The following is a 22,085-nucleotide window of genomic DNA, read 5'->3' as shown; positions in this document are numbered from 1 at the left end:
TTTGTTTGTTTTTTGTTTGCGGGTTTTTTTTGGTTTTTTTCTTTGTTTTTGTTTATACATGTGTGAGGTTTTGCACTGAAACAGGATGTGTAGTGTCATGAGTTTTCAGCTTGTTTTTCTGACTTTGCATTTAGTTACAGTAATTTCACCACAATTTGTGACTTTGGAGACCAGCAGTATTTGGAATCTGAGAACAGGACCCAAAATAATGGAAGTGGGCATGTTCTTGTGGAGGTAGTCTTTACCAGAGACCCAGTGGCCTGCAGAAAAAGCACAAAGGAGGGAGGAGACAGAGTTGCAAGATGCAATGAATCTCTACTCCTGACATAGAAAGAGAGCTGTGAGGGTCTGCAGCTGTGGAAGTACCAACATATACAGGCATAGCTTAAACCAGGGTTTGGAGGTGAGAGCATGTGGATTTCAAGCTTGAATCCCTGGGAAATGAAGTGGCATCTTTAAACAGGAGATTTGTATTGCTCTGTGGGGGACTCCAGTTCAATCTCTGGATGCCAGGAGGCAGATCTGAGGGGCTTGGCTGGCCCTAACTGTAGAAGACCTCAGCCTCTTTTTTTACTCTGAACTCAAATCGATCTAGGAGTGTATCTTAGTGGATCTCCCATCTTCTCAGAGCTGATGAGGCTTTTGTCTTCACACTAGTATTTGTTCTTTAATCCCACCTGCTTAAATAATACCCCCTGACCATAGGCAAGGATGAGCAAGTGCTCCTATTGTCCACCTGTGGTGGTTACTGTGTGGGAAGGGTGGGTTTATCCATCAGGGGAAACCTGGGCTGGAGGAAACCAGGCTGGTGAGAACTGGATGGCTATGAAACCCATGCTGCCATCTAGTGTGACTGAGCTCCAGCAGATGGGAAGGACCTGTGTGTGTCCCCAGGTCCCCTGGCAGGTGAGGAGGGCAGCACCTCATCCCAAAGGGGGCAAGTTGCTGAGTGGCCTGCGGGCTGGGCCACTCCTGCCAGGCAGGGTACCAGCAGCCCACCCATCCAGGAGCTCTAGGACACAGTACGCAGGACTGAGTGATGAAGGGAAGCATCAAGCACCTGGCATTACCATCCAATCCACCCTTGTTTTCAGGGAGGGATTGGGATGGCCTGGATGTAATCTATGGTGAAAACAAGTGAAGCACAGAGGACAGGGTTTGGTGTTTGGCTTAAACAGAGGCTGGAGAAGGGGGAGAAAGGCATTTACTGATCTGTTCTTCTGTGTTCTTCCTCCCGTCCCCCCTTCCCCCCCCCTCCCTCAATCAGTGAAATAAAATTTTTGTTAATTGGCAATAAATTATTTTAGATTGCCCTGAGATGAGGCTGTTTTGCCTGGGACAGTAGCTGTTGGAGACTGTGTGTGATACCCTGACATGGCCCAGAAGTGGAGTAATGAGGACTATGGAAGGAGCTGTGATCCTGGTCCTGGCAATATACACTGGTGGAAGTGGCACAGCCAGCGCATGTCCAGGAGTGAGTGCAGACAGTATCCAAACACCTGAAGAAAGGAGGGACCTTGGGGGTACCATTGTTGAGTGGGAAGGGGACTGGGAAGAGATAGAGAGATGCTTCCTCCACACCTGGGCCCCAGTGGCCTGGTGTAGTGCATGTAGGATCTAGAAGCACTAGCTGGGGATCTGCAGAGGGTTTGGCTATGAAACATGGGGTAGAGAAGTGTGCTACTGTGTTGGGACTGCGCTGGGGCTTGCCATGTGCTGCAAATGAGGCTTCAGAGAGACCAGGACTGCTGGGGAAGTGGTGGCTTTGTGATGTATATTACATTCACATGGGTGAGGTGTTAACTACACTGGTCTGCAGGGACAAGGAATGGAGTTTGTAATGAACTGTGATGATGTTAAGAGATTGTGATGATGTTAAAGGTGGAATTTGTATAGGGGTGAAAGCAATTCTTAATATATGGTTCAATTAAATGAAGGGTAGAATGGAAAGAATATAAATTGCAGAGGGTATCAGGGGCTGGCAGTGGTGACCTGAGTGGAGACCATGAACCAGCTACCACTGAAACTGGTATAAACACCGTGTCTCATGCCAGAATTTAAGCCCACAGTGCTGTGACTTAGGAACACTGCTGGAGACATAGGTGCACTGTTTGAAGGAGGTCCATTCTGAAAAGGCTTACTTCTGAGAGGATGGCAGCTGGTGGATGAAGCTGCTTGAACAAGGAAACTATGGCCACTGGGTAACTCATGCAGGACAAGTAATGCACTGAAAAGACAGTGGTCTAAACCTCCAGCTCTCCCTGCATCATAGTAAGCATTGTACCTTTATTGTTCAATAAAAATATGTATTTGATCTCAGTAGAGCTCTCTCACCTCAGCCTGGGGATTGTTGAGGGGTTTATGGGTTGCTTCATTTAGGAAGCTGCAAAACAAATGTTTTTGGATTTTTCATGAATTCAAAATGGAACTTCTGGAAAGAAAGCCCTAAGGTGCTTGTTTTCCCTTGAAACCCAAGTGCCACTTCTAAGATTATGCATTTGTTTACATTCCCAGTAGTAGGAAACTGAAAGGTGACACAGCCACAAAACCAAATACCTCCTCATCTCACCTGGTTTTGCAAAAGGAGCCTTGATTGTTTTAATGTCTTAAATTTGAGTGTCAGGTAGAAAGGAGATTTGGGGATCAATTCCTTGAGACTACTCTATGTGTGTCCCCTGTGCCAGACAGGCTCCACAGTGGGTATCCATGCCTGTAGAGTGGTGTGGGCAGCTCAGGTGCTCAGCTCTGCTATCACTGGGTTGGCTGGGATCTGCCAGGGGGAGAGAGGTAGAGGGGTTGGTGGGCATAGGACTATGGGGGAGTGGGGGGTGCAAGCCCCTGATGCTACAGTGCTGTGGGAGGGCTTGGGGCCCCCAGCTGCAGCCCTAGGGCTGTGGGGCCAAGGCAGCAGTGGGATCGGGGGACCGGGCTGAAGAGAGCTGCCAGAGGAGATGGATGGAGCTAGATGGATGGGTCATCATCCCTGAGCTAGGTACCCTGGGCTCACAGCAGTAGATGTTGCCAGGTAAGTTGGCCTGCCAGGGAGGCTGGCAGGGCCAGTGGGAAGGCTAGCCATCTGGGCTCTGCATCGAGGGGCTGAGCCTCTTTTGCCGGCAGATACCGGGGTTGTGTGTGACAGCTGAAATGTCTCCAGCACCACCGGGGCTGAGGCTGGCGGGGAGGGGACAAGGTGAGTCACTGAGGGCTGGCTGCCCTCTGGCGCCTGCTGGAGAATGTGCTGAGGGGCTGTGCTGTCCTAGGGAAAATCCACATATTCAGGAGAAAACCTGAGGAAAAATACTGCCCACTGAGCACCTGTGTGTTTTCTGTTTATGGATTTTTTTTTAAGGTAATAAAAACCCTTTTCTCAGTTAGTTCTGGAGTGATAAAACTTCTGGTATCTCACTCATCCTGACGAAGTGAATCTTTAGTTCACACTTCTCAGATTTTATTCCAATGCTCACAACTGCTGACTATCTCCTTAGCCAGATAAAGCAAGATAAAGTATAAATGTGAAGGTGTAGTTCAAAGTCTCTCCTTTTTTTCTCCTTAATAATTCCTCATTTTGAAAGAAAATTATTACACCCCACATTTTATTATTTTAGAACAATTTTACTGTATCTTTCTTTCAAAGAGAACAAACAAAATATAATCACTGAATATATATGCTGTGACTTCATTGCTGCAGGAGGAGAGATGCAATAAGAAAGCTAGATAAAAGAATATCAAACCAAGCTCTGAAGGAGGGCAAGATATAACCACCTTCAGTATTCTGCATTGAATGGGTAGTCCTTGTGAGTTTTGGCCCTGAAGGGAAAAAAAGACTTCATTTTAGCCATAATTTTTCTCCAATATATCAAACTCTAGTAGTGCTTAGAGAAGCCACCAAGGCAGGATCTGAACTTTATAACTGTAGAATGATTTTTTTTTCCAGATTTGTTTTCCTGTATAATGTGTATTTTTTGTACATTTGGAACATCCAAATCACTCCATCATTGAGGCTCTTGACATTCAAGGCAATATTTAGATGTAAAACCTCCGTGTAGTAGTATAGTACAGTATTCATTATTTAAGGTTTGGAAAAAAACAAATACTAAATGCTACCACTTACGTGCTCATTGTATAGACTCTCCAGTTTCTGTTAAAGCTGAAAATAGTTGCCATCTCCTCTTTAGTCAATTTGAAGTCAAACACCTAACAAGAGAAATCATTTCTCTAAACAAATCAGAGACTGTAAGCAAAATCTACAAAATTAAAGAACAAGTCTAAAAGGGAGAGGGGCTGGTTAGAAGAAATTACTGTTTCATGGAAGAGAAAAAGGCATCTCTCTGTATTAGTAAGAATGCATTAGCAGAGAAAATTTAAAAAAAAATCCAAAGTTGCAATTATGCATGCCAGCTGTTGCAGGACACTTGGAAAGCACTTGCATCTGCCATTGTGCATGTTTTTGTCCTAATCCAAGGGAACATCTACAAGACTACCTATCAGTCTATCTATTTTGAAACCCTAATGATCAGTTTCAGTCAATTAACAATGGAGCAACACAGCTCGTGGACACCAGGACTATTTTCTTAATGCAAAGCCTTTTGTAGTATGCTACTGCACTCAAGTGCCAATCCAGCACTATGTGCCAATTCATCTGCAGAACAGGAGACATGATGTAAAGTGACTGCTAAAATTATCAGCATACTATTACCCAAACTTGGTTCATTCCTGCTTTTCAGTTGTAGCCTTAAATGTAGCCTCAGTAGAGTGTGTAGGTAGACAGGCAAAAACTCGTCCTCTTGCCAGAGGAGAAGCTGGGAAGTAAGATATGCAGGTATCCCCAGAAATGCCAAGGCAGTGGAAAGAATTCAAAAGTTTGTTTAGAAGGCCAGAACAGAAGAAACTTACAAATACCTGACAGTGCTATTTAAGCACCAGGCCCCAGGGAGAAAAAGGCAAGTTCCCACCCTCTCCAGGGCCTTTAGTATAGTTTCTGTTTCTTCCCCGCTTTCCTTCTGTTAGGGTTATCTCTCTCCCGGCATAGAAGAAGAGAGAGATAACACAGCTCTCTCTGAATTCCCTCTGAACTACAGAAGGAAAAAAAAAAAAAACATCTAACCCTCTTGAAGGCACTTTGCAGGCTTCCTAAGTGAAAATGAGTTTCTAGCTTTCCCATTACAAATTCTTCCAAAAGCACAACTATTCCTACAAGTGAGAAAGTATCTCTGTTTGCTGTGGAGGGAGAAGCCATGCTGTCCCTGAAGGGCAGCACCCAGCTCACTCCTAATGCCTCACCTTGAAGTTCTCCACAATGCGCTGCGGGGTGACAGACTTGGGAATCACAATCACATTTCTCTGGATCTGGAAGCGAAGGAGAACCTGCAAGAACAGAATCAGAAAGAGGATGGTTCTTGCTCTGATGGAAGCAGAGCCTGTTCCAACAGTCATATTCCCTAAGATGCACCCTTTTCTGCAGAGCTGCATTTCAAGTCATTCCTGTCCCTGCAATCCATGTAGCACTGCCTGGAGAGCAAAGAGGGAAGTGGTGGAGGCCTCCATGGAAGACCACCTTTCCTATTCAGTTTAGGGACAAACAAGTCTTTTCTTACCCATCCAAGCTTCTATCAGGATTTCATTCTCTTTAAAAGAATTTGAGATGAAGACTGAAACATTACAGCATCTGAAGATGGCTCAAGAAAACATTTCTTGTTGGCAGTCAGAGGACACTTGCACTTCAGGTAAACAGATCTGCACTGCTACCTAACACCACAAGTGGCAGGGAAGGAAGTGCCACCTTGTCCTCTACATTGACATTAGCTGTCCTGTGTTACAGGAACGGATATCCACTGTCTGGAATCTGTGTACCTGTGCTGTGGATTTCTTGTGCTTGGCTGCAATTTCTTTGATCTTAGGGTCATCCAGAAGGGAAGGATCCTCTGGCTTAGCCCTACACAGGGGAAAGATACTTAGTGTCTCAGTACTTCAAACATAACCCACACCAGTTCCCTTGCAAAACAATCTTACCATGGTCTGTCAGGAGAGCCAAGGGGACTGTATGCTGTCACAGCAATCCCTTTGGATTGACAGTAGTTTATCAGCTTCTCCTGGGTAAGGTATGGATTACATTCGATCTACCAACAGAAGGGTATAAAGACTGATAGCAGTACAACTGCTGTAACTCACTCTAGGCATTATCTCCTAATGCTCTTAAAGGTTGATATTTGTCCTCATGTGCTCGTCTTTGCAAGGTATTATTCAGTCCTAGTTTTCTGCAGCACCTATCTTTACAGTGAGATTTCTTGTATCTCTGGGTTATTGCTCAGGAGAAAAAAGCATTTCATAAGGCTTACCCTTGAGTTCTTTGGCCCCAAGAAGGCACATTCTGAGACAGAAGAAGGCAGTAGCTTTGTGTGCAGACAAAGACTAGGTAATTTTTTTATATGTGTATATATACACACTTTATTTTTTATTTTATATAAATAAAAAAATCTTTAGGGCAGGTATAAGGAAGCCACTGTTTCTGCACAACAGTTAAAACTGACCATCCTTTTCTAACTGGGTAACTCAGCGAATTGTGCATGCCTGCATGAGAGGAAACGTGTGTTGTGTGAACAATTATCTGCTATTAATAAGAGATGGGTGCCATCACTAATAACAGAACAAGTATTGTATTTTAAGAAGTTCTTGTTGTAATTTGTGTACTACAACTTCATTCCCTATCTGGACACAGTAGATCTACAATATCTTTATTTATACCCAGAAGTAATCAGAGGGTGTTATTGTGCTGTGTCTATTTTCTCCTCCCTCTTGCATCTCCTCATGCAACTGTAATCAGATCTTCATAATCCCTGAAAGAACTAGTCACCTGCAGTCACTTTGCAGCTTACCTGGACATTTGCAGGCTTGTGCTTCAGTCCTGGCTTGTTCAGGATTCTTTCAATCTGCTCATGGTTAAAGTTGGAGAATCCAATGGCTTTTACCAGACCACAGTCCACCAGCTCTTCCATGGCCTGATACAAAGAGGAGCAAAGTAACATCCAGTATGCAAGACAAGGCCTGAAGACATTCCTGGTATGTCTTTGTTTCCCCTCATGGGAAGGGAAAGACAACTATTTGGAGTTGCAAAGTTTGTCTCTTGGGGGAAAGTGCACACTGGTGTATTTGTGCCATGTCTTCTATCTCACCCAAACCCAAAGGCTCCTTCTTGAGTTGGCAGAAATTCACACTAAGTCACTTGCACATGGAAAATAATGATAAACAATAATGTGTTGAGTGAGCACCAGGGGGCTGTACTGCAGCTGTGGACAAAATCACAACTAATTTACTTCAGCAAAGTTTATTTGAGCAGTTTAAGGATGGTGGTAAAGACATTTCTGTTTCTGTTATGGTCAAGCAATCTGGTCTGCAGCTCTGCTGAAGATTATCAGCTCCACTAAGCATGTATGTTTTAAAAAACAACACTGTATACAGTCTGATAAATACATAAGAACTTTGTGACTGCTGAAGGTTATGAAAGCATGGAAAAGACTGCCAGTGACAGAAAACATGCTTCTCTCACTGTGACTGAACTTACCTCCCATGTATCTAGAAAATCTGTGTTGCTGGGTATAGACATGCCTTTGTCATCTGTGGGGAACAGCTCCTCTCCTTCCTGTCAGTGAGAGAGAAAATGCTTGAAACACTCATTATCGGGAAGTTAATAGCAAGACAACTGAAGACAACTTAGCTTTAACTACTGGTACAGAAAATACTAATATTTGTCTACATCATTCATGCAGGTTTATGGTCTTTTGCCAGCAACTATTCCTAGTAGGAGGGACAGGTCTATCTTCTGGACGAAGTAAAGTAGTGACTCACTAAAACACATACAGATAAACAAATCACACCACTTGTGGAACAAATTGGAACAAGCTTCCTGTACTCCATCATGCCTTTAAGAGAGAACTGTTTTTTTGAAGGACCTGTTAAGGTCCCATAAACATTTAAGTCAGGTTTAGGGTGAGCCACTTCTGCTGAAAAACGTATTATGTAAACACACAGGTCTCTCGTGAGGGGAGCCTCAGTTTAAATTAGTGGCACTCGGAAAATCAGAAAATCCCAGGTGTACAAACTCAGAAATAAATTCCCATGTCTCCATATTGCTCCACATCTAATGTTGTGCAAATGTCAGAGTATTATGCCATGAGACTTTTACACAAGGTCTTTGTTCAAATAAAACCTACCATGACAGCTTGGAAAGTATGACAAACAGTTGACACACTCTAAAGCAACAAATACGATGGAGGCCTTAATCTGTCTTTTTGTAGCAGAAAGGAAAAGCCAAGACTAGACACAGACTGAGACATCAGCTCCTTTAAAGTACATGAATTATAAGATGCACTTTACGTACTTCTGACACAGATGTCAAAAATATCTCACCTTTTGAAATTCAAGGTCTGTGGAAGAACTTTAAGACTCCTACAGCAAAGGTCAGCTCAACCTGTACTATATTAAGGACTCAGAGATTAAAGAAAGAAATAGAAGACAAAAACAGTCTGTTGTTCTGTGATTCTGTAACACGCAAAAGAAAGAATTTCTGTCAGGTAGCAAAGTACAGCCTTCCTTCCCACAAAGCAGGGAAAGATGATTTAGCCGAAAGTAAAGCAGCACGACTCAAGCTTGCAGCTGGGATGTCTGATCTTAGTGCTAGGTTTGCCTCTCTGTTATCAAAAGGCCAGAGGACGCTGTGCAAGCTGCAGTCTCGGGGGCAGAGATCAGGAGCACAACTGACGTGGGCAGAGTAAAGCTGAATGGGCAGCACTGACAGTGCTGGCACGCACCAGACACATGCTCTTTCTGGTGCTGCAAGTGCTACTGGCAGTTTTGAGGAGCTCTCCCAGGAGGAAAAGCCAAGGGCATTGCTGTTACTGTACCTTGAACCCAGTAGGCCAGTGGATGAGGTAGAGATCCAGGTAATCCAGTTTCAGGTTGGCAAGAGTCTTCTGGCAGGCTCCCTTCACCAGAGGCTTCTCGTGAAATGTGCACCACAGCTAGAGATAAAAAAACAAGGCACACTGTAACCTCCTGGGTTAAATATCTTGGAATCCTTCTGTACTGTTCCAGCAAGAACCTGTTTCCTTTGGAAGATGGTGTGGAATTAGGCCACCCTATTGCTTTTCAGATGGGGCTTGCTCTGTAAGCAGGACTGGGCAACGGCCACTGATATCAAGGGCAGTATGTGCTGCGGTGGCATGTGTGATCAAAATGGGTTGTAAACTAAAAACTGATCCTGTTCCATTAGTCAAGATATGCAAAAGCCACTTATTACAGGCAGATATGGGTTAAAGAGCTCTTTTTAAAATAATAGTTTTAGTGGTGAGCCAAATACAGAATTTCCATCAGAAGCAAGGAAAACCAAGGCCACTTTCTGAAACCATTTAAGCTTAACACATACTTTGAACAATCCCATGAAAATGGAGAATGTGAAGCATATATTAGATAACTCTACACAAAATACAGTGACAAAAAGTAGCTTTCATCAGTATTGACCTGAACTATGCTCTGAATTACTCCATGCTATACCACACAGCCTTTCCCCCTGCTCTGAATTTCCCTCTACACAAAGCAGACCTTCCCTTGGATCCTAGGTCACTATATCTTTACCTTACTGACGATGAAGAGGTCTTCTCGTTTCACAACACCTTCCTTGATTTTCTGCTGGATCCCTTCCCCAATTTCACTCTCATTTTGGTACACGTAGGCACAGTCAAAGTGGCGGTACCCGGTATCGATGGCAGCCATCACTGCAGCTTTTACTTGCCCAGCTGCAGACTGAAAACAAAAGGTTAAGATCGCATATCAAAGCATACATACAGGCCATTTCCTAGTTATTTAGAAGCTAAAGAAACACATACAGTGGGGTTTTAAGTAGAGTTCATCCATGCCACGTTCTTAAAGCCAGATTCATCTTACAAATGCAAGCTGATGGGTTTGCAGCCAGCCTCCAGCCATTTAAATATTGCCCCAGTCCCACACAGGCTCAACCTAACAGCCAGGTAGAGCAGAGCCCCCAACACCAGGACAGCTTGCCAGATTAGGACCAGGGGAACAAGGTTTGTGCCAGGGAGCTCTGAAGTGCCCTCCACCTAGCAGTCCTCACTTCCCAGTGCTGTATCTAACAAGAGAAGCAGTCAACAACTGCCCACCTGGCGAGGGCAGTGGTCTACACCTTAGTCATCCACATCACCATGGAGTATTGTACCATGCTCTAGCCCAGCTCCTGCTGGGGCACATCTCACATGTAATTTGAAGGTTATATCAGCTGCTTCTTTCAGAGACAGAAGGGACGTGCATTTCTATGTGTTTCTATATCTTGACAGGAGTAAGAGCTGTGCACAAAGAAATGTTGGCATATCTTGTTCATACAAATTTAGCAGTGTTTGTTTTCAGGCATTGTATAGGTCACTGATTTTGCAGTCATTGTAACAGCAGTGCAAACCTCTTTGTCAGAACTTGCTTGAAACGCATGAATTGTCTTCTAAAGCCGTATCATATTATCAGATGATTCCTAGTGACCTCGCCCAGGATTAAAGCTACTCAGCACTGAAGCAGCAAACGAAGAAAACCGAGTGCCCCACTGCAGCGGCACGGAAGCCTTGGCTGCGGGAAGGGCTGGGGAGCAGAAGGGAGAAGGGCCCGGAAGACCGCAGCCGCGGGAGCCTGGCCGGGACGGGAGAGGATGGGATCCGCGCATCCGAGGGGGGGACGGGAGGAGGGGAATACGTGAGGGAGGGAGTCGACTTTCCCGGTCCGGGAAAGAGACCCAAGAGTCAACTCTCTCCCATGGCAGGAGCAGGACGGCAAGGACGGAGGGCACGCTAGGGAAAACAGCTTCAAAAGCAGCGTGGGGCTCTGCCTTCGGGGACGACCGGAGGGAGGTACCCTTAGCGGTATCCCAGGCTGTCGGGGACACCGACGGCGCTGCGCTCCGCCCCGGGGTGTCGGTGGGGACGGGTCACCGAGCTGAAATGAGCCGAGCTGCCCCCGCTTCATACACAGTCCAGAGCGCTCCGGACCCCCGCGGAGGAGATTGCACCGGGTGCAGACCCAGCCCTGCTGAAAGCAAGGGACCGCGGCGCGACCGGGGGCACCGCCGAGATCCCCGTTACCTTCCATGTGCCCAGTCCCATGACAGGCATCTTGGCCCCGGTGTTGAGCTGCACGCAGGTCGCCATAACTCCGTCCGGGAACGCTGTTTGATAGTGTCGCCGGCCGAGCCATTTAATGACGGCCGGACCGTGCCCGCCGCGTCCCAGAACCCGCCCCCACGGCACAGGCACCGCCCTACGGCTCCGGGACAACGAGCTGAGGAGGGGTTGCTGCTGCGTCTCCCCGAGGCCTCGGAGCTGTTCTCTCTGCGAGTGTGGGCTGTGAGCCTCGGGATAAGGAAGGGCTCTGCGCCCATCGGCTGGAGCAGCGTGTCCCCGCGGCAGCGATGGTGTCCAGGCTCTTGCAGAGCTCTAATAGCGTCTGCGTGAATCTGGAGCTTTCAGCTCTCAATGCCCCTCGGAAGGTGGGATAATGCTTGCGGTAACAGGAGAGGAAAAGTGAGCTGCTTTGTAGGAGTAAATTAGAAAGCAGTGAAATTTAAAGAAGAATGTTATTTTTAGTGTTGGGAGAGCCGTCTTGCAATGTTTTTTGAAGAATAGATGTTATGTTAAGACCACCTAAGAAACTTTGCTGATTGTTCCTGCTTGGCGAATTTATTTAGGTGCAAGCATTGTTTGGAGTATTATGGTGCATTTTTCTCTGTGTGCCTTTCCCACAGCAGATGTCCAGCTGTTTTGTAGCGTGGTTGTTTTTTTTTGTCAGCAGCATCAGCCATCCTCAGCAGGATGTGATGTTTCAGTTACATCACAAAATAGTATATAATGCAGTGTTTGCCTTTTTTTTCCTTCTGTCTGGATTCCTTCCCTGTGAATTTGTTCTGAGCGTGCTCAGACTCATGGGGTTTGATTCAGGGTCAATGAAATCAATTGAAAGATTGTGATACTAGGAGTACTGATGACAGTATTTAAAGAAAGCTGTTTACATGGGAGGCCTGCTGCCTTCCTAGACTAGGGGGTTTCACACTTCTTTTTTTCCTTCCTACTGTCCCTCCCTCAGTTCAGAAAAATGGACACTTTCCATCTGCAGAGCTGTAGGGAAGTTCTCTGTGCCAGTCATGGCATTGTGTCTGGTAGGCATTCCTGGTACGCATTGCTGATGGTGGGCAAAGGACTGGAGCTAAGAGGGGCAGAGCAGCTGCACAGAGTGCATACTGTTGGAGAGGTGGACTATGTGGTGTTAGATGGGCTGAGATTTATTTTCCATGCCTTGGTCTTAATTATTAGCAGAAGTCTTGTGGAGACTTGTCCTGACAAAGACTGTTGCCCTTCACAGAAGGCACTCTATTTTGCTGATGACTACTAAGGTTTATGCAATATGCACTTTACAATTCTTTTTTTCAAAATAAAATGTTGAGTCATGCCTGTGATTTGGCTTTTCAGGGCAAATACCAGATTGCCTCTGCTCTCCTATTTCCTGAATGCTTAAGCTAGTGGTGTTCTGCTTTGACTCCAGATGTAGAAGGTCTCAGTGTAGAAACTATCAGAATCTATCAGATTTTTGTATTGCTTCTGCTACAGCCTGTGAAGGTGGGTGCTTTCCCCAATGGTTTCTTGAATGAGAGGTGTCTCTGTCTTTTGAGAGGATTTAGGGCAGGTTTGCATTTTGCTTTGTTGTTTGTGCCTCTTGGTCTGAGTCTTTGCTTAGATCATGCCAAGACACGTGAGCCATCAGTTGTTTCTCCATCCTGAAGGTGTGTCTGGGGTTGTCAGGTGATGGCAGGGCCTTTAGGAAGGAAGTATCATATTTGTCAGTGGATGACAACCTGAAATGCCATGCTATCAAAACACTTCCTAGCTATCCTAGCACTCCCCAGCAAGGCTCACCTGCATCCTCCACTGGAAGGGAGAGGCTTTATCAGGGGAAAGCTTTATTCATTCCAGCAGTTACAGTTAACACCAACCTGTCCCAGTTACTGTGCCAGTCAGTCAGCACAGAATAGCCTGTAGAGAACGTAACACTCCATTGTCAGACTCTGCAACACGTTTCAGTTCCACCATGCACCCCCTGCTTTTATGCAGCATCCGACACCTGCTTAACACTGTCTCCCCCTCTCCCCAGTCTCTGTTACTCTGCGTTCTTAATAGCCAGATATCAGCACACTATACCAACCAAATCAGTCCACAGTGATACCACTGTACAGTTTTCCAGCAGTTTCAGGTGACCTCCTATTGCTTGTTGATCTACCATCCACTAAGGCTTTTTTGAAAGTAAATTGTCATACTCAGCTGTTCTTGTCAACACTGCTCTGTCAATCACAGCTTATTATACAGTTATTCAACTTTTGATCAGGACAAGATCTCCATGCTCTTGTGATATCATTTAAAACTGAATGAGTGCTGGGTTAAGGACTGGCTGATGGCAGGGCCCACACAGTGGTGGGGAACAGTGCTGCATCCAGTTGGCAGCTGGCACTAGTGGTGTCCCCCAGGGATCAGTGTTGGGCCTAGTCCCATTTAATATCTTTACTGATGATCTGGATGAGGGAATTGAGTGTACCATTAGCAAATTTGCAGATAACACCAAGTTGGGGGGTAGTGTCAATCTGCTAGAAAGCAAGAGAGCTCTGCAGAGAGACCTGGACAGGCTGGATAGATGGGCTGAATCCAACTATATGGGGCTCAGCAGGGCCAAGTGTCTCCCAACTGCTTGGCAAGTGGCCAGGCAGAAAGGGATCTGGGAGTTCATTGACAGGAAGCTGAACATAAGCCAGCAGTGTGCCTAGGTGGCCAAGAAGGCCAATGGCATCCTGGCCTGTATCAGGAATAGCATGGCCAGCAGGACCAGGAACGTGATTCTGCCCCTGTACTCGACCCTGGTTAGGCCGCACCTTGAGTACTGTGTCTAATTCTGGGCCCCTCAGTTGACGAAAGATACTGAGGTGCTGGAGCATGTCCAAAGAAGGGCAATGAGACTGGCGAAGGGTCTGGAACACAAGTCCTATGACAAGCAGCTGAGGGAGTGGGGTTGTCCAGCCTGTAGAAGGGAGGCTCAGGGGAGATCTTATCACTCTCTACAACTACCTGAAAGGAAGCTGTAGCCAGGTGGGGGTTGGTATCCTCTCCCAGGTAACCAGCAGTAGGACAATAGGGCACAAGTCTTAAGCTCTGCCAGGGGAGGGTTAGGTTAGACATTAGGAAGAAGTTCTTTACAGAGAGAGTGATCAGACATTGAAATGGGCTGCCCAGGGAGGTGGTAGAGTTACTGTCCTTGGAGGTATTTGAGACTGGATGTGGCGCTTAGTGCCATGGTATAGTAGACAAAATGGTGGTGTGTCAAAATTGGACTCGATGATCTCAGAGGTCTTTTCCAACCTAGTTGATTCTGTGATTATCTTCAATGACATTGTTCATGCAAGTTGTTGCTTGGTTTGTTAATTTTCACATTAGAGTAAAACTTCCAAACCAGCAGTAATCCAAACATTTTTATTTTGGTTAAGAATGAAACTTAACACTAATCTGTGTCCAGTTTCAGCCTGTAAAAAAATACAACTGAATTAAGGCCTAGTATGAGTTGGTATGCATCTGTAGGTTTGGACACTTCTCCCATTTATTCTTCTTTCACGGAAAGCTTTGGACTGTGCTCTAGAAGTAAAATTAATTGTTGTCTTTTGTCTTCAGGCAGCAATTATGTAGTTCATTCTTTCAGGATGGATCTTTCTTCTGTGTTCACGTATCTTTAATCCTACAGCCTTAAGTGGTATTGATGCAAGGCAGAAAATAAAATCAGTTGCTAGGTTATTCTGTTTTCTGCTTTACTCTTTCAGCCATGCAGAGACACTCATCGAATGAGCAGAGAATTATTGTAGCCCATATATCTGTTCTCCAGAACAGCTTTAATATTTTGTTCCACCAAAGAAGAAAAACCCAAAGTCACTGAATACATATACTGTGCCTTTGCTGGCAGGAGAGAGACAGCATGTAGCTAGTGGGCAACTTCAGGCAATGGCAGAAGCTCATTATACTCCAGAGGCCTGCAGAGGGCAGGATAAAACCACCTTCAGTATTCTGCATTGAAAGGGTACTCCGTGTGATTTTTGCACCTGGAGGAAATTAAAGAGGAAAGATTACTTAAGGCTGAAATATAGAACCTTCAGGGGAGGCTCTGAATTGAGTAACAGCAGAATGAATTTAAGAGACTTATTAGTATAGAAAAAGCATACAGGACCAACAACTTAATCTTTTTCTATTATTTAGGCACTGAACAGTGCTTACAGAGAAAACAGCAGTTTCTGTGACCTTCCAGCCAACGCTTCTTGTCTTGCTCTAGGCTTCAAAGGTGCATATCTGCAAGCAGTTGTGCTTTGTACTGCACAACAGATGATCGTTCCCTCCCCCAACCACCTATGTAAGAGCTGACATCGGTTTATAATACCTCACAGAAAAAATTATCTTAAGTTTAAAACTGCCTAATGTTCATTTATCCCATATGGACATTGCCAAAGTTATCAATCAGAACTGTCATTCTGGAATTCCTGACACACAAAGTTTCCTGGAGAAAGGATTTACAGTGAATACACAGCATGACTTATACTCATCCTTTAGTCAATAAAGTAAAAAACATAACTCCTCTAAGATGTTAAATAACAGATGCTTCATCCCCCAGATGATTTCAGGTTTCAAAATATACCCAATTTAAGCAGCTACACCTGTTCCTATGAGATCAAAATGGAGATCATTGAAAATGTAAGAGTCTGAAGAAGACAAAGGGCCATTTACATGATCATTTCACAGATCCTCCAGTTTCTGTTTAAGCTGAGAAGGGCTGCCATCTCCTCTTTAGTCAATTTGAAGTCAAATACCTAAAAAGAGAAACAGCTGGAAACCACCTCTTTGAACAAATCGAAAGCAAGATTCACAAGATCAAAGAACAAGTTCATATCAGAAAGAATGCTGGTTACAAGTGATGATGCATGAAACACAGAAAGGAAAAGAGGTATCTTTGGATTTTTATATTCTACTGGTAGAGGGAAGAAACAAACAAAAAAGACTGACAGTTGCAGTTACATGTGCCAGCTATTCCAAGGTGTTTGGTGAGCACTTAAGTGTTGCAGAATGGCTCTGCCCTCCATTTGTGAAAGGTGCATCTTTCTGTCCTATACCAAAGAAACAGCTACAACACTTCCATATTCAATAAATGCAACTACGTTACATCTGAAATGCTGATGTCCAATATCAGAAAAAAACTCCCTGACGTAACAAGTCAGAGGAGCTATGTGGTTTATCAACAGCAGGATTCTTCCCTTAATGTTGCTTACTCTGTATTTTGAGGAATATTACTAGATTGAGGCTCCAAGCAATCCCTGCCTGTTGTTTTATCCACAGGTCCACAGAACAGAAAACACCATGTAAAGTAACAGATAATGTTATCAGCATACTGTTTCCAAGAGCTCTATCTTTTCTTCAGTTTAGTTTTCAATGTAGCCCTGACTTCCAGAAAGAAAGAGCGAGCCCAGTCCTGCTGCCCAAGGAGGACATGGCAAGGATGAGAGAGTATCTCTGTTTGCTGTGCAGGGAGAAGCCATGCTGTCCCTGAAGGGCAGCACCCAGCTCACTCCTAATGCCTCACCTTGAAGTTCTCCACAATGCACTGTGGGGTGACAGACTTAGGAATCACAATCACATTTCTCTGGATCTGGAAGCGAAGGAGAACCTGCAAGAACAGACAACTGAGTCAGAAAGAGGATGGTTCCTGCTCTGGAGGAAGCAGAGCCTGTTCCAACAGCTGTTTTCTCTAAGCTATATGCACTTTGGCAGAGCTGCATTTCAAACCATTCCTGTCCCTGCAATCCATGTAGCACTGCCTGGAGAGCAAAAAGGGAAGCGGTGGAGCCTCACACGGAACGACTCCTTTCCCATCCAGTTTTGGAACAATTCCTTTTCTTCCCAGCTAGGCTTTTAGCAGTCTATGCAAGGCTTTCATTATCTATGAAAGGGGAAGTGACATCTGAAGATGGGTCAAGAATCTTTTCCTGTCTGATGGTCAAATAGGTAATAGTAGCATATACTGCCACAGTGTGGACAATCTGCATTGCTTCTTAATGCCACCAAACAGCACCACAGTTCACAGGTAACACTGTTAGAGGCTGTTCCCTCTCTTCAGACATAGTTTCCCTAATGGTTGTGTTACAGGAATGAGTACCCATTGGGTACTCATTGTACAGGAATGAGTACCCACACTCACCTGTGCTGGGGTTTTGTTGTGCTTGGCTGCAATCTCTTTGATCATGGGGTCATCCAGAAGGGAAGGTGCCTCTGGCTTAGAACTGGACAAAGGGGATGGGGGAAGGAAGAAACAACAAAGAATCACTCTAGAAATATTCTATCTTGCCTCATCAATTAAAAAAAATAATTTTATATATATATATGTACACCTGCACCATTACTCAATTAGTCTGAGTTATTGTAAATTACCCATCAGGGCGGCCAAGGGGACAGTATGCTGTCACAGTGATCCCTCTGGAGTGGCAATAGTTGATCAACTTCTCCTGGGAAAGGTATGGATGACACTCAATCTGCCAACACAGAAGCAGAGAAAGATGTGGAACTACTGTAGTTTTCCCATGCTCCAGAGATTTTTCTAAATCCTAATTTCCTAATTACAGGCTGCCTTCATCTACCTTGTGTGTAGATTCTATAGGGCATCAACTTTTACACTGAATACTTATGTGCTTTTTTATTTTGTTCTGAGAGGCTTTATAAAAGTCATTGATTATAGTCAGAATAATACCTCCTATCTGGATTCTTCATCCCTCCAGAGAGAATTCTTCCTAGGAAAATAATCTGGAATTTGTAAAAAGTGGTTCAGCAAGGTGAGACAAAAAGGAAATGTTAAGGTCCTGTGTGTACCAAGAAATACCCATAGAGTGGGATTTAAAGTACATGCTGTATCTACTTTCTTTTCGTTTTTCCATCTCCTCATTCAACTGTAATCAGATCTTTATAACCCCTGAAAAGTATTCACCTGCAGCCACTTTGCAGCTTACCTGGTTATTTGCAGGCTTGTACTTCAGTCCTGGTTTGTTCAAGATTCTTTCAATCTGCTCATGGTTAAAGTTGGATATTCCAATGGCTCTTACCAAACCAGCATCCACCAGCTCTTCCATGGCCTGACATAAAGTAGAGCCAAGTCAGTAGTGTACAAGACATGACCTGAGCACATTCTTCCTGTTGTTTTTTTTTCTCGTTTCTCTTCATGGGAAGCACAGTTTTAAAAGCTACCCATGTATTTTTGTGAATTCTTTCTAGCTAATTCTGCATACATGCATGAGCCTTTCTGCAACTGTTGAAGCCAACACCAATGCTGAGGACACATAATGTGACTTTTCCACTAAGATGAACTTACCTCCCATGTCTGTAGAATATTGGTGTTGCTGGAGATAGCCATGCCTTTGTCATCTATGGGAAACAGCCCCTCTCCTGCCTGTCAGTGACAAAGAAAATGCTTGCAAATCTGTTGAGAAGTTCACTTAATACCATGAGGGTTCAAAACCAAAACAGTTTAAACTTCCAGTGCAGGCAAGAGCACTAATTCTTGTCTACATTCAGTCATTTCTTCCTGAGAAGTAGAAGGAATTTGTGGCATTTTTGTTAGTGACCATTCCCATAAAGACAGGGTTTTCTACTGGACCCCTGGAAGTTATGGTTCACCCAAATACCTACAAGGGAAAAAAACCACTCAGAACTATAGACTTCAGTCTCACACATGTTCACTTCAGGTATTGTTCTTTAGTTCCCACTTAGAAAGAAGTGTTTTGCTCTTTTTCCCAGAGGGGCATCAAGGGATATAATTGGGTACTGGGAAGAGTTTGGTCTACACAGTACCAGATTTGCTGAAAAGGCAGTTCTTCCATGACAAAGCTCTGTATAAAGTTGCCAACACTAAGAAAATTAGAGGAGCCTTTGTGTACAAGTTATGAAAAGACACCGAGACTGAACTGCGTTTAGCAGCTGATTGTTGCTGTGACGACGAGACACCTTCATTTTCATGGCTTTGTTAATATAAAGCTAAAATAGAGCATGAAAAAAGATGAGGATCTCAAAGGCAACAGGTAGGACAGAGATAGATCAGACTGCAGCAGGACAGAAAGGCTAAAACTAGAAATATTCAAGCAGACATCAACTCCTTCACTAATCTTGGGGGCCTAACCTCTCCCTAACTGAAGTTTCACAGTTTAAATTCCTGTCTCAGTGGAACAAGCAAGGACAGCTCAATCTGTACCACATTAAGGACCTGGTGATTGAAAGAGAGAAATGGAAACCACAAATATTTCCTTTTGTTCCCTGATTCTGTATCACACAGAGGAAAATTTCAGACAGACGGCAAAGTGCAGACCTCCAGTGCAGACCTCCTTCCTACAAGGGGAAATCTGGCACAAACATACACTGGATTTGCAAGAGGAAGGCAAAGAAGCCTGTCTTATACTTGTAGCTGGGAGATCTACCCCTAGTTTTTAGATGATCATTCCCAGGATGAAAGGGTATGGAAAAAGCCATTTCAGGAGCAGAGACCAAGAGCCTAACTCAGATGGCCAGACTAAAGCTGAGCACCAGACCAGTGCTGACACAGATGACAGACACATCATTGTCTTTCTCAGTCACAGCAATTGTTAGGCTGTAAAGCCAGTCACAAGAAACAAAGCTATGGGTATTGCTGTTACTGGTTACTGTACCTTGAACCCAAAAGGCCAGTGGATGAGGTAGAGATCCAGGTAATCCAGTTTCAAGTCTGCAAGAGTCTCCTGGCAGGCTCCCTTCACTAGAGGCTTCTCATGAAACGTGCACCACAGCTAGAGAAAAAAAACAAGGCACAATGTGACCTCCTGGGTTAAAGCTCTCAAGTGCTTTCCTGAACAGCACAGAAATGTTCCATGTTCTCTGGAAGGCAATGTGGAATGAGGCCATCGTGCTCTTCAGATGTTCTCTTCAGATGAGGTGTGCTCTGGGATGGAACTGGCCCATGACACTGAAGGCAGTATGTGCAGTGGCAGCACAGTATTTAAGCGTGATCATAACAAAGTCCTCTGGGTCCATTAGTTCAGATATAATTTGTCCTGCCCACTCTACCTTTTCCTGCAGATTGGTCTGCAACTAGCCTCTCCTCATCCATCCCCTAGCACTCTTGTCTTCTCAGCAGAGGGCCAGAACACAACAGGGCTGTGGTGCTCAAGGTTGCTGTACACTCTGGGGGGGAAATCAGACTCTTGCCTCCTTTACTGGAAGAAAGTGCAGGGAAGACAGCTGCCAGCAGTTAGGGTATGAGTGATTCTTTTCAAGTAACTCACTCTTCCTATCCCATAGCTACAACATTAACCATTACTGTCAGTGGACAGGAAAGGATCAAACTCTATCACTGTGGTCATGAAGTGGAACAAGACAGTAGTATCAGGAATAATCTCGTTTATATTATGAGCTTCTCCAATGCTACAGCATTAAACTACTTTAGGTTTCTCCTGTAAAAAATATCACAAAGCCAGTTTGTCCATAATCCATGACCATCTGATCCATACCTTACTGACGATGAAGAGGTCCTCTCGTTTCACAACACCTTCCTTGATTTTCTGGTGGATCCCATGCCCAACTTCCTTCTCATTCTGGTATACGTAGGCACAGTCAAAGTGGCGATACCCGGCATCGATGGCAGCCATCACTGCAGTTTCCACCTTACCTGGGGGGGACTAACGGGAAAAAGGGTAGGATATGTCTCAATTTGGGATTTTCACGTACTTCTCCTTCGGTAGCTGCCCAAGTACCGCCGGGAGTCGGTGCCCGCGGTTACCTTCCATGTGCCGAGCCCCAGCAGCGGCGCCCTGACAGCGCCGAGCCGCGCGTACCCCGCCATGAACGGGCCGACAGCGCTCAGCCCACCCCTTCCTCACAGCCAATCAGCGCTCCAGCCTTGCCCCGGTGGCAGTGCCGCCCAATCAGCAGCGGATCCTGCAGCCAATGGGATCCGTCCGGCGGCCATGTCCCGCGTGGGGGTTACCGGAGTGCTGCGACCTTTCCTCCTGGATAAGGGTGAAGTTGCTTGTCAGAGATAAGGGCTAAGGGCACGTGTGTCCCGATCCGGCAGGTGTTTGTGCAGGGATCAGCTCCTGCAGCGCCCTATCCCTGTGCCACAGGTTGTCCGTGCGTGTCTCGCTTGTGTCAGTGTGCCGGGGTGTTGCGACACCCTGTTGCAGTTCTCTCTATGGATTCTGAGAGAGAGACGGTTTCTTTCTGGGACACTTTGGCCCACGATTTGCCATCGGTACGGCCCAGGGGTGTCCCAAAATGGGTCAATAAGCAGGACATGGAGTAGGACGTCATACAGAAGTCCCACGCTCCCAGCTCCCCGAGCTACTCCCTCGCTGCCGAGTGTGTGGCTGGAGGCTGTCTTTGGCTGGAGCAGCACAGCAGTGGTAGCGTGAACTGGTGCCAAGAACCTGTCATGCTGCGTGCTAATGGAAGGAGGTGGCTAGAGATACCTCAGTATCGTTTGTGGGAGTGGGGAGCACCCTGTTTCCCTCTCCAGATGGGACAAGTACAATTTCAGTTTGTGGTATGTGAGTTTGTAATTTAGGAAATAATCAGTACAAATCATTTTAAATGTTGGGGAAAAGTATTTCTTAGTATATTTTTAAAGCTACAGAAGAGCAGTGAGTTTTCAGCAAGTGTCTTGAGGATCACATTGTGCCTGTGTCTTTAGGGAGGTGCAAACCATATTTCAGAAGAAAATATACAAATGTAGAAATAAATGGTACGTGAACTTTAATTTCACATTAGAAATTGACTTTGAAATTGTGGAGAGGCAAAATATGCTGTACTGATGAGGTGCTCACAGTTTAATGAAAAAAAAAATTATCAGAAGGATCCTTCAAGTGCTCCATAAAGGTATGTTAGGGCTGCTTGTAAGTCTTTGTTGTTTGCTTGTACTTGGAATATTGATTCATGTACAAGCATAAATTTGAAGTATGT

The 22,085-nt window shown here is 45.1% G+C and overlaps 2 protein-coding genes across 6 annotated transcripts in view; both read right to left on the bottom strand.

The window, feature by feature from the left end:
- Positions 1-6: 6 nt before the first annotated feature.
- Positions 7-22,085, bottom strand: part of LOC126644262 (aldo-keto reductase family 1 member B1-like) — a 29,315-nt gene continuing 7,236 nt past the window's right edge. The window contains exons 1-10 of one of the 5 annotated variants that reach the window (XM_050323380.1): positions 11,133-11,273; positions 9,628-9,795; positions 8,898-9,014; positions 7,559-7,636; positions 6,873-6,995; positions 6,010-6,116; positions 5,851-5,932; positions 5,281-5,364; positions 4,112-4,194; positions 7-260 (exon numbers count right to left, since the gene is read on the bottom strand). In XM_050323380.1, coding sequence (XP_050179337.1) covers positions 242-260; positions 4,112-4,194; positions 5,281-5,364; positions 5,851-5,932; positions 6,010-6,116; positions 6,873-6,995; positions 7,559-7,636; positions 8,898-9,014; positions 9,628-9,795; positions 11,133-11,198 — 927 coding nt within the window. In that variant the 5' untranslated portion in view covers positions 11,199-11,273 and the 3' untranslated portion in view covers positions 7-241. Of the gene's footprint in view, positions 261-2,248; positions 2,384-3,562; positions 3,808-4,111; positions 4,195-5,280; positions 5,365-5,850; positions 5,933-6,009; positions 6,117-6,872; positions 6,996-7,558; positions 7,637-8,403; positions 8,465-8,897; positions 9,015-9,627; positions 9,796-11,132; positions 11,274-22,085 lie in introns of those variants that run through there. The other 4 variants (XM_050323377.1, XM_050323378.1, XM_050323382.1 and 1 more) reach the window with 4 other exon arrangements.
- LOC126644266 (aldo-keto reductase family 1 member B1-like) lies at positions 14,542-21,027 on the bottom strand. Its single transcript, XM_050323387.1, has 10 exons — positions 20,908-21,027; positions 20,639-20,806; positions 19,802-19,918; positions 18,475-18,552; positions 18,116-18,238; positions 17,544-17,644; positions 17,314-17,395; positions 16,699-16,782; positions 15,849-15,931; positions 14,542-15,172 (listed from the first exon to the last, which is right to left on the bottom strand). Exons 1-10 carry the CDS (start codon positions 20,968-20,970, stop codon positions 15,130-15,132), a joined length of 942 nt encoding a protein of 313 aa, XP_050179344.1. The 5' UTR covers positions 20,971-21,027; the 3' UTR covers positions 14,542-15,129.

Source organism: Myiozetetes cayanensis, unplaced genomic scaffold (genome assembly GCF_022539395.1).
Source record: "Myiozetetes cayanensis isolate MyiCay16 unplaced genomic scaffold, myiCay2020 scf3, whole genome shotgun sequence".
Taxonomy (NCBI): domain Eukaryota; kingdom Metazoa; phylum Chordata; class Aves; order Passeriformes; family Tyrannidae; genus Myiozetetes; species Myiozetetes cayanensis.
Note: the sequence above shows the minus strand (reverse complement) of the source record. Positions and strands in the feature narration are given on the sequence as shown.